The 12,876-nt window shown below is 38.3% G+C and overlaps 1 protein-coding gene and 1 non-coding gene across 2 annotated transcripts; both read left to right on the forward strand.

Moving 5' to 3' along the window:
• The first annotated feature begins 1,331 nt into the window (after positions 1-1,331).
• Positions 1,332-1,439, forward strand: LOC148920670 (small nucleolar RNA R71). Its single transcript, XR_016123424.1, has one exon. It is a non-coding gene; the product is annotated as a small nucleolar RNA R71 (small nucleolar RNA).
• Positions 1,440-8,718: 7,279 nt separating this feature from the next.
• LOC103329718 (uncharacterized) lies at positions 8,719-11,320 on the forward strand. Its single transcript, XM_016791350.2, has 7 exons — positions 8,719-8,893; positions 9,362-9,414; positions 9,595-9,672; positions 10,103-10,278; positions 10,388-10,595; positions 10,719-10,778; positions 10,857-11,320. The coding sequence occupies exons 3-7, from the start codon at positions 9,634-9,636 to the stop codon at positions 11,028-11,030; spliced, it is 657 nt and encodes a 218-aa protein (XP_016646836.2). The 5' UTR covers positions 8,719-8,893; positions 9,362-9,414; positions 9,595-9,633; the 3' UTR covers positions 11,031-11,320.
• The last annotated feature ends 1,556 nt before the right edge of the window (positions 11,321-12,876 follow it).

Genomic DNA, 12,876 nt, shown 5'->3' on the forward strand with positions numbered 1-12,876 from the left:
TATTAGTTCTATCTGCCAATTGAATGCTCACAGATGTGGCTTGCAACTCACCAAGGTTAAGTTTCTCATAAACATGATATGACATAAGGCTTATAGAAACACTAAGATCAAGCAAAGCTTTTTGAAACTTAAAATCACCAACTATGCAAGATATAGAAAATGAACCTGGATCCTTTAGCTTTGGAGGTAGCTTTCTTTGTAACACTGCACTTACCTCTTCATTCAATGCAACTTGTTCATGCTCTTTGAATCTCCTCTTGTTAATGCATAGATCCTTCAAAATTTTTGCATACTTTGGAATTTGAGCAATGTGATGTTGATTTGCACTTTCTTGAATGTTTCCATTATCTCATCAAAGCCTTGATCTTTCTTTGACTTTGATAACCTGCTAGGAAAGGGTGCAATATGCCTAAAAGCATTGGTTGAAATTGGAACTTGATTAGCATTAGATGATAGCTTAGGGCCTGTGCTCTTTCCAGAAGGATTGAGGGATTGTTTGTTGGAAGCTGTGGGCTGCCCATGTGGTGGCTGAATGATCTCCACGTTTTCTTCATCTTCTTGCTTTTCATGGGCATCTCCAACCTTATTATCAGCTTGTTTACCACTTCTCAAGATGTGTACTGCTTTAGCATGCTCTTGATGCCTTGGATTCACAAGTTTCGGATGCCCTATTACTCATGGAGGATGCAATCTGCCCAACTTGCACTTCTAGTTTGTTCACTGCATTTTGAAGATTCTGATTGGTTTGCATTTGTTGCCCCATGAACTTCTTGAACATGTCTTGCAATTCTCCCATTTGATCACCCCTTTGCTCTTGCACTTGTTGGGGAGCTTGCTGGAATTGCCTTTGTTATATTTGAAATCCTGGGGGAGGTCCTTGAGATTGTTGCACATTTGGATTGTTGCTCCACTTGAAATTAGGATGATTTCTCCACTTCGGATTGTACGTGTTTGAGTAAGGATCATTATTAGGATTCCTTGCTTGAAGGGCATTTGCTTGTTCTAGCATGTGCTCTGCAAAAGATTGATCTTGAGCTTCCACTTTGTTTCCTAGAGGGCCAGTCACTGCTTGTTGAAGCAAAGAACACATAACATCAAGTTTTGCAGCAATCTCATTATTAGTACTTACCTCAGAGACCACAGCTTTCATAGAAGCTCCTCTTCCTTTATTGTGGCTCCATTGTTGAGAGTTAGCACTCAAGGATTCAAAGAGAGTAAAAGCCTCATCTGCTGTTTTGTTCATCAGTCCTTCTCCACTTGTTGCATCTACCATCATCCTTTCGGAATCAAGCAAACCTTCATAGAAAGATTGCATTTGCATCCAACTCTCTATGTTGTGGTGTGGGTAAGAACTTATTATCTCCTTGTACCTCTCCCAACATTCATGAAAAGCTTCTCATTCCTTTTGTGTGAAACCAAAGGATTTCCTTTCTAATCTTGTTAGTCTTTTGAGCCGGAAAGAATTTCTGCAAAAACTTATTAGAAAGCTCTTCCCAAGTATGAATTGAAGCATTAGGCAAAGAGTATAACCAAGACTTAGCCTTATCTTTTAAACTGAATGGGAATAACCTCATCTTAATCTGCTCATCATCAAGGCATTGAATTTTGATCGTAGCACATATTTCAAAGAATTGCTTAATATGCATGTAAGGATCCTTAGTGGTATTTCCATAATAAGTTGGAAGAAGATGAATCATACAACTTTTAAGCTCAAACCTGTCAACTATGAGTTGAGGATAGACGATGCACGAAGGTTGATCGGTGACTTTGGGAATGGAAAACTCACACAGGGGTTTTCGAGGTTGAACAACAAGCGCACTACCTCCTTCAACATTATTGTTGTTGTTCGGAATCTCTGCCATCTTGCTTAAACCTTCATATTCATAGCTTTTAGATTCAGTGCTTGAAGAACTATAATTTCTCCTCAAACCAGCACGTACAGCAGCGGTGGAGGAAGTGGCTCAGGTGAACTATGTTCCTAATCAGATTTGGACATGAACACACCAAGAAACTCAATTCAATGCTTTCAATGGAGATAACAACTAAATACAAAAACTGAATACTAAAAGAAAAACCAACGAAAAGAAACAAATGAAACAAACAAAAATAAAACAATCAAAGTAATCTAACTATAGCACCATCGTTACCGGTTGCCCGGCAACGGCGCTAAAAACTTGTTGGCTCAATTCCTAACAACTAAAATGAGTTATTAAAAACAGCAACTTTAATTTTCGCAAGTGCACAAACCGTTTATAGTATAGCTTATGTAAATACGAGGTCGATCCCACGGAGAATGGTAACTTGGTTCCAAGTTAAATTACTTAGAATGTTAGAAAAACATAGAACAAAGAAATTGACTAATTAGCCAAAGGCAAGGTCGAATTCAACAATGCCTCTTGCTAATTACTCAAGGTCTATGACAGAATTCTAGCACCACACACGCACTCAAAATGGGGGGTTTTGTTGTTGAAATGAAAAGAAGAAAGTAAAATGAAAGTGCTCGAAAGTAAACACAGGACAGATTGTGAAACAATAATTAAGAGGTGTTAGAGCCTGGGAATCCACCACTAGTTTTCCTATCCAAGTTATGAATGCATAGAAATTGACTCAAGCTTCATCAACAATAGATTATCGCATACAAGCCTATGGTATCTAGGTGCAGGGATGCATGATTCTCCTAAGGCATGTGATTGTGCATGATATCTACACAATACTTGATCTCTAATATTGCAACCTAAGCATGGTATCTACTTAGAATAAAGCATACAAGAGTCATTAAGCTCCATGAGAATATGATAATCACACAAGTCCTAGAATATGGTATCTGTCCTAGTCAACCTATGGTTACTAACCCCTTGAATGATTCTTAGGTCATTCATATGTTGCTTGTGAAAGGAGAGTAGAATTGGTAAATCTAAACCCCTTCCCAACCTGTGCTAGATGCATAAAATCCTAGTTAGCTACTCCAAGAAAACATACATCAAGCACATAATAAACTGGAGATTAACAACTTGATAATGAAAGCAAGGAAATCAATTAACTATAAAATCATCCATAACATTGAATATTCATGACTAGGGCTTCATCCTAAGCCCTAACTAAATGGATTAGTTAAACATAACTATGAATACAGAAAATAAGAAATACATGGATAGGATAAAGAGAGGAGAAGAACTAGATGATGGCAGCAAGGAATTCCCAGGACAGCTCCAAGCTCTTTTCTCTTTTTGTGGTGAATATGAATGTGTGTATGAGAGTAATGGATGAAGTGAAAATGTGTATTTGACTCTCCCTTGAATGAGTGTGCAGCTCTCAATTTATAGAGTGCAATTTATTCCTCCCCCTTGGCTGGTGATGAGGACCCGTCCCGAATTTCCCAGAACCGAGGCGAACCTCTCTTAGCTCCTTAAATCTATGTCCTCGTTTTCCGAGAGAGGACTAAGAACGAGACTTTCTACCAAATTTCGCTCTCCTATAAATTGAACATTTCCCAAAATTTCCAGCATTTTATAACCCAACATGCACAATAAAATCTCATGCAATTTGGCCTCCGGCCTTCAAATGCTTCTAGATGCCCACAAAGTTCTTAAATAACTTAATGCATCAAACATGCATATAACAACTTCAAAATCTACTCACGCGCACCTTCACTCACTTAGTCCCCAGGACAAGCCTCAATTCAACCAAGTTTTGGAACCAACAAAGAGGTCCAAACCATTCCCAATAAGACCACCTAAGTGGGGTCTAATATGTGGCTGCACCTAGTAACTTCAGGCTGCCTACGTACCCTACTAAGGGATCAAGCCACACGTAGCTGACTTTCATATCTATCCTGTACTAATATCAAATGAACCATTACCACCACACAAATACATACATTCTAATATTTATCCATCACAACCCATCAGACAATCACAGTATCACCCTTCATACGACGCTGATTTGACTCTCATGTGTGGCTGCCCATACTTAGCACATGGCTCTAGGGACCTGGAGACAGATTCTCAAATAATCCAAAGTGATTGCAGCCAACATGATATTTCTGTGAACTTGGTTCAAAGTCTTTGACGTGCTGAGGGATCCATATTTACCACCCTTTAATTGGGCTAAAATTTGGATATGTTACTCAACAACGCTAGACACTAAGGTCATTCATTGGAGGTCAACAACTTCCACCCAGGGTCAAACTACAAACTTGGTCAAACGGGCCCGCGGGGCCCACGACCTCCAAATTCCGATCCGAAAGTTCCTATAGGTTCTACAGGCTTCACACGTCCTGCAAGTTTGGTCCTGGACGGTCGTCGCTCACGATCGCACGATCGGACGGTCGCTAAAACCCTAACCTTAGGGTTGGCATTTTCGGAGTATCCGACTCCATTTTATGATCCGAATCTACAATCCTGATGACCATATTATAATTTCACGAAACTAGCGACTGAATATGCAAGGAGAGATGTGGCCCAAATTGGGTGCCCTTGTCTTTAAGCTCATATTCCTCTTATCCCAATCACTTTGCTCTTAACAAGCATGGATTGCATCAATTGTGATATCTTGTTGTCTTAACCTACAAAACACACAAACATAGGTAAGAGACTCAAAATAAAGAGAAGCTAAGTAAAGTCACTAAGTAAAGAAGGCATGCGAATGCATGAAATTATGAACTTATCAACAGTCCAATTCTCACCCCAAATTGGGATGGAGACAGATTAAATGTGATGGCGAAATGATATTTCTTGCTTGGTTCACTATTTGTCCGATTTGCCCACAAGCTCGATACAATTTCCCATTTTTTGGGTTTGTCCAATTTTGGACTAGAATCCTTTTCCCAATTTTTGGATTTCAATTGGTTTGAAAATTTCAAAATAAAGAAATCTTTGCGAATTTTACAAAACCAACAAAATATTAATTTTTGGGTAATGCTAGGGAGACCATCTATTTATACCATATTTGTGTACCATCTGATGTGACTGTTGAGTTGGCTATGCCACATCATTAAATGAGCTTTTAACATTTTTAATTTTTTTTTCACCCTTCACTTTACAGAAACCCAAGCATGTGAGAATTTTGGTTTCCCGTATCTTCAATTGGTTCTTCGCTTAACAAATCTTCTTCTCCTCCCTTATCTTCTCCCTAATCATGTCACAAAAACCAGAGTTTTCAATTTGCCAGCGACAAAAAATTAACCACTATTTTCTATTACTTTGCCTACCTATAAGTGCACTCCACCATTGCATGAACCACCTGCCATGTCCCAATCTTTGAAATTTGATTTCTGAAAATGAATTCAAAAGTCTAGTTATAATTATGAGAATACAGATTCAACATCTTCAAACAAAACCTCCACCAGTCAAATCATCACCACCAACATAAACAACTAAACCCAATCAGAGACAGCAAGAGCAGTCGGACGGACTACTATAGTGAGTCTAGTGACTACTAGACAAAAGGTATGGTATAGCACGAGCCATCTCTGTACCCCATGATGTGGTAAAGGGAGGATATTAGGGAAGCTGATTTCACGTCCGGTTGGAGGATATCAACCACCACCGTCAAACGTCGCCAGCACAAACCGTCAAACACGGTCGCTTGGAATCTCAACCACACACAGAGCTTGAACCACCACCATCACCTAATCAAAAACACCACGGCTCCATCAAACCAGATTGACAGCACTGCCACTCAGTCAAACCCAAATATAATATCTACCCAATTGAACCACCATCGTTGAACAACTAATTGTCGAATCTATTTTCATTCCCTTGAGAAGAAAAGGGAAAAAAAACGTTTAAAATAAAAATAGAAGCATGAAAAACTAGGAGAATGGGAGCAATTGTCGGCCTTAGGGAGACATCTGGTAAGTTTTCTTGTGGATGGCAGATTGGCAGGAGGTAGGATAGGAGGTAGGGGTAGGGAAGGAGGTCTAAGCGAACGATGTGAAAAACTAAACGACTCTTAGGTTTTTGTATGGGGAAAAAAAGTAATTAAAAATTAAAAATGTTAAAAACTCATTTAATGGTGTGGCATAGCCAACTCAACAGCCACATCAGATGGTACACAAATATGGTACAAATAGATGGTCTCCCTAGCATTACCCTTAATTTTTTGGGATTAAAAATTCACAAATGACCCAAATTTATGCAAAGGGAGGTGATTGGGCCTAGACAAGAAGGTGATTTGGGGATGGGCTTGGGGAAAGATTAGTTATGGGTTTAGAAATTTAGCACTGGAATTAAATACTTTATTAAAAATTAAAAAATACACAGCCAATCTGTTTTAGTCTGAATTTTTCAATACAAGAACCGAAACCGGACCAAACCGTTTGGGTATGATTTTGGTCAACCCTGTTTTTTCGCTTTTTTCTACCCAATTTGGCTCGATTTTCCAGTTTGAATGACTCCTACTATTATTCAAATAACATCATGCCCTTGTAATTAATTATGTGAAATATCCTTAGAGTTCACATCTCATGATTGACTCTATGATATATTTCTAACAAGCCTCTTCATACAAACTTCATTGCTCATTCTCGACTTAGCTAGCGCTGCCAAGTGGTTAGCCGATTGATTGGTAATGCAACAAATTCAAGACTAAGAGTAGGTTTGGAAATTTGCTTGAAGCTCCCTTATGTTGCTCATTCTAGACTCACCATTTTGCTTCCCTTTCATAACCAAATTTGCACCCATTGAGGCAAGCTACACATCTGTAGTTGTCGATTTTGCCTCCACCAAGAGAGATTTCCCCACTAAATACTTCCCATGGTGGTTGCTGACTACAACCTTGACCCTTGTTTTTCTCAAAATCAAGTCCTAAGCTGCATCCACGATAATCTTCACAAAGGGCTTGAAAGAGGGAGACCAGTCTTGCACTTGAACTTTACTGTGAGGCATAACTAGAAACTAAGGGTGGGCACAATTTTGGGTCAGCCTGATTTAACCACTGGACCCGTTCATTGTACGTTGGGTTGGAGCCTAAAAATGAGAGGGTCTTGGGTTCAAAAAATCATAAATTATTATGTACGTGTTGGAACCAAAACTTATAAGTAGGCTTAATTTTCAATTAATCCAACCAAACCACCCAACCTAATCACAAATTATTTGGGTTGGGTTGGTCTAATGGTAAGTTATTCTTAGGTCCAAGAAATTATAAACCGCTATATATCGAGTTGGGTTACGGGTTGAGACTAAACTCGACCCAATTAACTCATGCCTACACCCTAATAGAAACTGGCCTGAATTTCGGTAGAGTTCAAGAAATCAATAAAACAAACTGGTAAGCTGATTCTATGGTTTTGGTTCCATGCTTAACTTAGTTGTTTGAAATGAATTGCAGGTAGAGATGAAACCACTTCATAAGAAGGAAGGACACATCGCGGGACATGCAGGCTTAAGCACTGCCATAGGCCAACATAAACGAAAAACGAAGGCCAAATTTTCCAATCATGTACTCGAAACTATACCCCCAAAAATAAAGGCTCCATTACGACCCCAAAGGTAGAGACCTCTTCCAACGAAGAAGCTTCTGACAAGTGTGAGGGGTCTAGAAGAGTTCACTTCCTTCCCCCATTGATTAGGTGGTTTCAACATCATTACGGATATCTCCTAAAGAGATGAGGAGATTTTCCTTTCTTATTTACTGAGGGACCTGAGCATGATACAACGTGAATAGGCACGCTTGCCTTTTTTTTTTTTTTAGGAGATATTAGTTTCTCACCCCTTATCTACAATGAATATCGATTAGCTGATGATTAACTAACTACAAGTGCTATCAAAAGGGCACCATTGTGGAAACAAGGCATCACACCCTCGACCATAGCAATATTTCATGCTTACAATTAACACTTCTTCCTTTTTTGTTTGTAGTCACCACATAGCAGTTAATATTGTGGATGATGTTGTAAGTGAATTAGGTTATAAATGTCACGACTGACTTCTTGCAAATTGGCGTGACGAGTTGGTGGTTCTTCCCCACATACTACCAAGTACATTTACCTATCACGTCACTCATTCGTAAATTATGTTAGTATTACATATATACTCATGCTTATTGTGCATTATACCTGTTAATTTTGTGCAACAACATATCTTGTGTGTGATATAACTAAATTTACGAATGGAAGATTTCTTTTTTTTTTTTTTGGAAATAGAAAGAATATGTCATACAATTAAGAGATTCAACTCTACATTTCAAAATTGTGAAATGGTAAAACTAAAATATATTTTTTTCCAACTCTACAATTCAAAGATGTTCATTCTAACGCACTCGGATCACTGGTTCTCATTGTCTTGCAAATGTTAACATGTGGTTGAAATTTGGGATTGCCTTTTACTGTGCATGGACAAACTGATGCAAAAGGGCAGCCTTTGAACACGACGACCATCCTATACTATTAGAGTCGAACATCCCAGATAATGAGTGTAACACCCCAACCCAATTTTAACAATTTATTTAATCTATTTAATTTATTTAATTGTGAAATTACAAATTTGCCCTCAGAGTAAGGTCACGGTAGTCACTTTTCGACTTGTAAGGATATTTGAGATTTGAGTGGCAGCATTGCATAGAGCGCGTCGATAGGAGTTCGTAGACACGTAATGGGCCTAAATCAGAGTTTTAACAAAGAAGTTACGAGCAACGGAAGTGCAATGACACAATTGTAAATATTTCAAAGTAAGATTTTTTTTTTTTGGGTATAAATTTTAATTTTCGTTTTTGGAGAGACAAGACGGTACTTTGTTTTGTTGCTTCTCATTCTCTCTGCACTCTCGCTCCTCGTCGCTTGCGGTGGGCCGATTCGATTCGGTTGGATTCGATTGGATCCCAATTCCCAACCCAAATCAGTGTTTGAATGTCAGGGATCGTGAAATCACCCACGGCTTTCGTACAGTAACGCCGTGTGAGTTTTTATTTCGGTGTCTACTGGGTTTTGGTGGGTTTTTCTTTGGACCGCCGTTTGGGATCATATTCGGAATTTTTGTTGTTGTTGTTTTTCTTGCCTTGTCTTTGATTTATTTGGGATTTGGGTTTTGTGTGATTGATGCTTGTTGCAATTCGAAAAATGGTATTTGTTGATTTGTACATAATTTTGAATTTATTTCATATGGTTTTGCTCTATCCAGATCTCTGATCGATCATGCAGTGCATGTTTGTATGAGTTTTCTTAGGGTTTATCTTAGAATGCAGTTTGTCACATAATCTGAGTCTATGTATTGGTTGGTTATTGAACTCTGGTCGCTTACGTAGGAAGGATATGCTTTTCTATTTTAAAAATAAACAATAAAATAAAACCCTCGGCTCCCCTTGGGATCCAGTCTATTCTAAAATTCCTCTAAAGTTTTATCTCCTGCCTGGTTGTGCACTGCAGATATTAGACAAAGTTCACCAACCAAGCAGTTGCAGTTCCTCCGAGCATACCTGGTACACTTTTCTCAACTTTGCCTTAAATTGTAAGGTTTTGGTTGGATACTAGCAATTGAGTGGGTCTTAAATGAAATTTACGAATTTTCTGTCCATGTTTTCCACCTTAAATTTTAATTTTCTATTTTTCGTTTGGTCCAATTTTATTGATGTTGTACTTAATCGCATAATAAACTACAGGTCAAACAAGACCTGCGAACACAAACTCTGGGGTTTCCGATGGCAGCAAACATGAGAAATCGGAGAGCAAGAACTACGGTATCAACTCTGGTTTTTATTTTCTTTTACTTATTTGGATCTTTTCACAGTTTTTATTTGGGATTTATACTCGAGGTGAAGTTTATAGTATATATATTGGTCACATTATACAGTGCCTTTGCATTGAATTGCTATTTTCATGGCTATTGTTAAACAGTTTAGGTATATATCGTATGAATTTTAACTCATGCAGCACTTTATCTTTCAGAAATATATTTGATTCAAAGACCGCTCAAATTTTAAAATTGTTGCAATGTATGAATATCTATCAAGCTTGTCCAATTTTCTATTGAATAAGTTGGTCCTATAAAGCACACATACCCCTTTATTTTGCTTAGAATATTTTGTCGCTTCCTTCTTCTTTCATCCCTTCACCTCTCCTCTCTTCCTTTTCTCTCTTTGATGTTCTCTCATTGTCTCTCACGATCAGGTGGACCGACTCCCTGCGGTTGACAACCTCGACCTCCAAATAGAAGACATAGCTGCTAGATTTAAGGAATTCTCAGAATCAGTCAAGGCGGCGCTCTCAATTGAACAAGTAGGTGTATTCTTGGAAGCTAATGGCCAAGCTTTGTCTGGCTCTGATGATGCTCTTCTCCGAAGATGGTAAATATATTATGGCCTCAGAACCTTCAAATTTTTAGGCACAATGATGAGAGTAACTATTTTTGTTTGTGCCTCGTTTAACTTTACAACTTATAATCGTTTGTGGCAGCCAAGACTTGCTGTTTTATGGGCCATTGGAGAAATGCCCAGTTTGCCACGGCAATAATTTGGAGTTCACTGGATCTTATTGTGCGTGTGCCACTTGCATTTATCGCTCTAAGTATCCACCAAGGAAACGAGGGCCCATCAAGTACCCTATTAGCATCGTCAAGCAAATCAACCCTCGTTTCAACCCGGATTGGGACCCTCCTTATGTGGTGAATATAATTCAAGCCTCATCCACCCATCCCCTTATTCTTCACATTTGATTATATGCTATATATATGATCAAATTATGAGCTTCCTTTATGTCATCTAACTTTGTGTGTGTTTTGGTGCAGGAAGGTCAAGGGTTCTTCGCCCGTTTTTGGTCAGATGTTTTACGACCACACAATCCAAGGGTATAACATCGCCTATTATTTGTATGTTGGTTTAGACAAAAAAATAAAACTAATTATTTGTATGTTGGTTCATCACAGGAGGCGGCCAGAGTGGAAATAACACTAAATATATTTCAGGATGGCATGAAGGAGATCAATGGCAGGAGGATGAACAATATAACTTTTTGGATCTATGTATACGTAGGGGTTTTTGTGTTGACCTGTTTCTTTATCTTTGTGGTCAAACTTTGGTCCAACCGGTCCATAGAATGAAGATCCCAAAACTCTTATGGATCTCGTATTTAGACGCTCTTTTGTTGTTGGAAGGCTAAATTATGAAGTACGTTATTAAGTGATTCGGTGGATTGTCTAGTAAATTATATCAGTCTTGCATACCTGCTTCCTTCCTAAAAGGCCTTGTCTTTTGGTAGTAGTTGTTCGCATTTTGTGTGCGTTTATACCGACTCATATAGTTGACATGTAGTTTCATTACAAAATGTAACTACCTTGAGACATTGCTTGTTTAATTTATGATGTGGAAAAAAAATGCTGTTTTAAGGTTCTATTAGATGTCGTCGATTTGTGTTTTATAATTACGTACAAGTTTGTTCACTTGCTACATATATACATGTGGAATTAGATGATGCCTTCCCTTCCTAAAAAACAGAATAATTCGGGACATCTGCTACTCATGGTTACGCTTTGAGAGGGAGTTTGGTATATGTGAAGGTAATTTTTCTACTTTATGTTCCCTTTATTATGGGTCACAGAACAGTTAACGATAAAATAAAGTTGGAAAGGTTGTCAAAAGAACTGTACTAAGAAAATCATGCTGAGGGTTGTGCGATGTTCTCAGCTTAGTTAATCTTAATGGAGATTTATCACCCAATCAATATCAAACTATTTTTACAATTCATCATATTAAAATGATGGAATGGATGTTTCCTCTATCAAAACTGAGTAAACCAGTACTAGTGCTTCTATATCTGGTATCCTATTTGGTTCAATTTGAGTAAGTATGAATATGTATTGCCTTGTTAATTGAATATATTTACTTGTGCTCCTCCTTCTAGGTCACTCCTCGCCTGGATGAGCTTCTATTATTTAGGTCACAGCTAGAGTCCAAATTGACAGAAGAGGGGGAGAATTCTTCCAAGAAGAATGTTCGTGATAAGAGAAAGCAAGTTTCAGAGATACCTGATGAACATTATCCAGCAAAGAGGCAGAAAGATGCAGCTCAAAAGCCAAATAAAGCACATGGGAAGGATTCTGATGTTCTGAACCCAGGTGAACAAACGGTGGAAAAGATCAAACCGAAGGATCACAAACCAGATATACAAAATGAGCAACGGATGAAAGAGAGCGTGTTCCAGAGGAAACAAAAGTATATGCTGACCAGTGCACTGCATTTGTATCAAATATTAACCTTAAGGCAAGTATACGCCCCAAGTATCCCTTCTCATTCTCTTATTTTTAATGCACATGCGTGATCTTAGAAAACTGTTGGTATTTTGCGGGCAAATGATGAACATCTGCGTCAATTCTTCAGTGATGTTGGGGGAGTGGTTGCTATTAGATTACTGCATGACAAGTTCAATGGATAGTCAAAGCTCTCTCTCTCTCTCTCTCTCTCTCTCTCTCTCCTGTCAGTTTAATTAATTTTCCTACCTCTGTGTGTCGTGCATTGGGTTGAATAATTTGTACTGGATGTACTATAACTTAGCACTTTGCTACAAATGTAATGCTATCTTGCCTTAACAAGAGTCTTAAAACACATACACAGATTTAAAAGTTAAACTGACACTAGGATAGTAACTTGGCTAACATGTATAATGTTATTGTGCTGCCATCAAAAAGCACGGGACCATATATTCCTTATAGTTGCGTGCAAATCCTTTTTAATTTTCAGTATCTCTAGAAGCCTGGTTTAGTTGATAAGAATCGCTTGTTCTATGTTGACCCTAACTTTTAATTTAAAATTTCACAATTTCTAAGAAAGCCCCGTTATCTTCCCAAACTACTTGACCCCAACTTTTAATTTAAAATTTCACAATTTCTAAGAAAGCCCCGTTATCTTCCCAAACTACCTTTAAATACTAGACCTGGCAAACGGGTCGTT

Source organism: Prunus mume, linkage group LG1 (genome assembly GCF_029339155.1).
Source record: "Prunus mume cultivar Tortuosa linkage group LG1, ASM2933915v1, whole genome shotgun sequence".
In the NCBI taxonomy this organism is placed as follows: Eukaryota; Viridiplantae; Streptophyta; class Magnoliopsida; order Rosales; family Rosaceae; genus Prunus; species Prunus mume.

Excerpts from the sequence above, each read along its gene's own strand:
- LOC103329718 (XM_016791350.2), top strand. The coding sequence starts at position 9,634 with ATGGCAGCAAACATGAGAAATCGGAGAGCAAGAACTACG. Across the intron at positions 10,279-10,387 it reads GATGCTCTTCTCCGAAGATG|CCAAGACTTGCTGTTTTATG; the intron begins GTAAATATATTA and ends CGTTTGTGGCAG. Across the intron at positions 10,596-10,718 it reads ATTGGGACCCTCCTTATGTG|GAAGGTCAAGGGTTCTTCGC; the intron begins GTGAATATAATT and ends GTTTTGGTGCAG.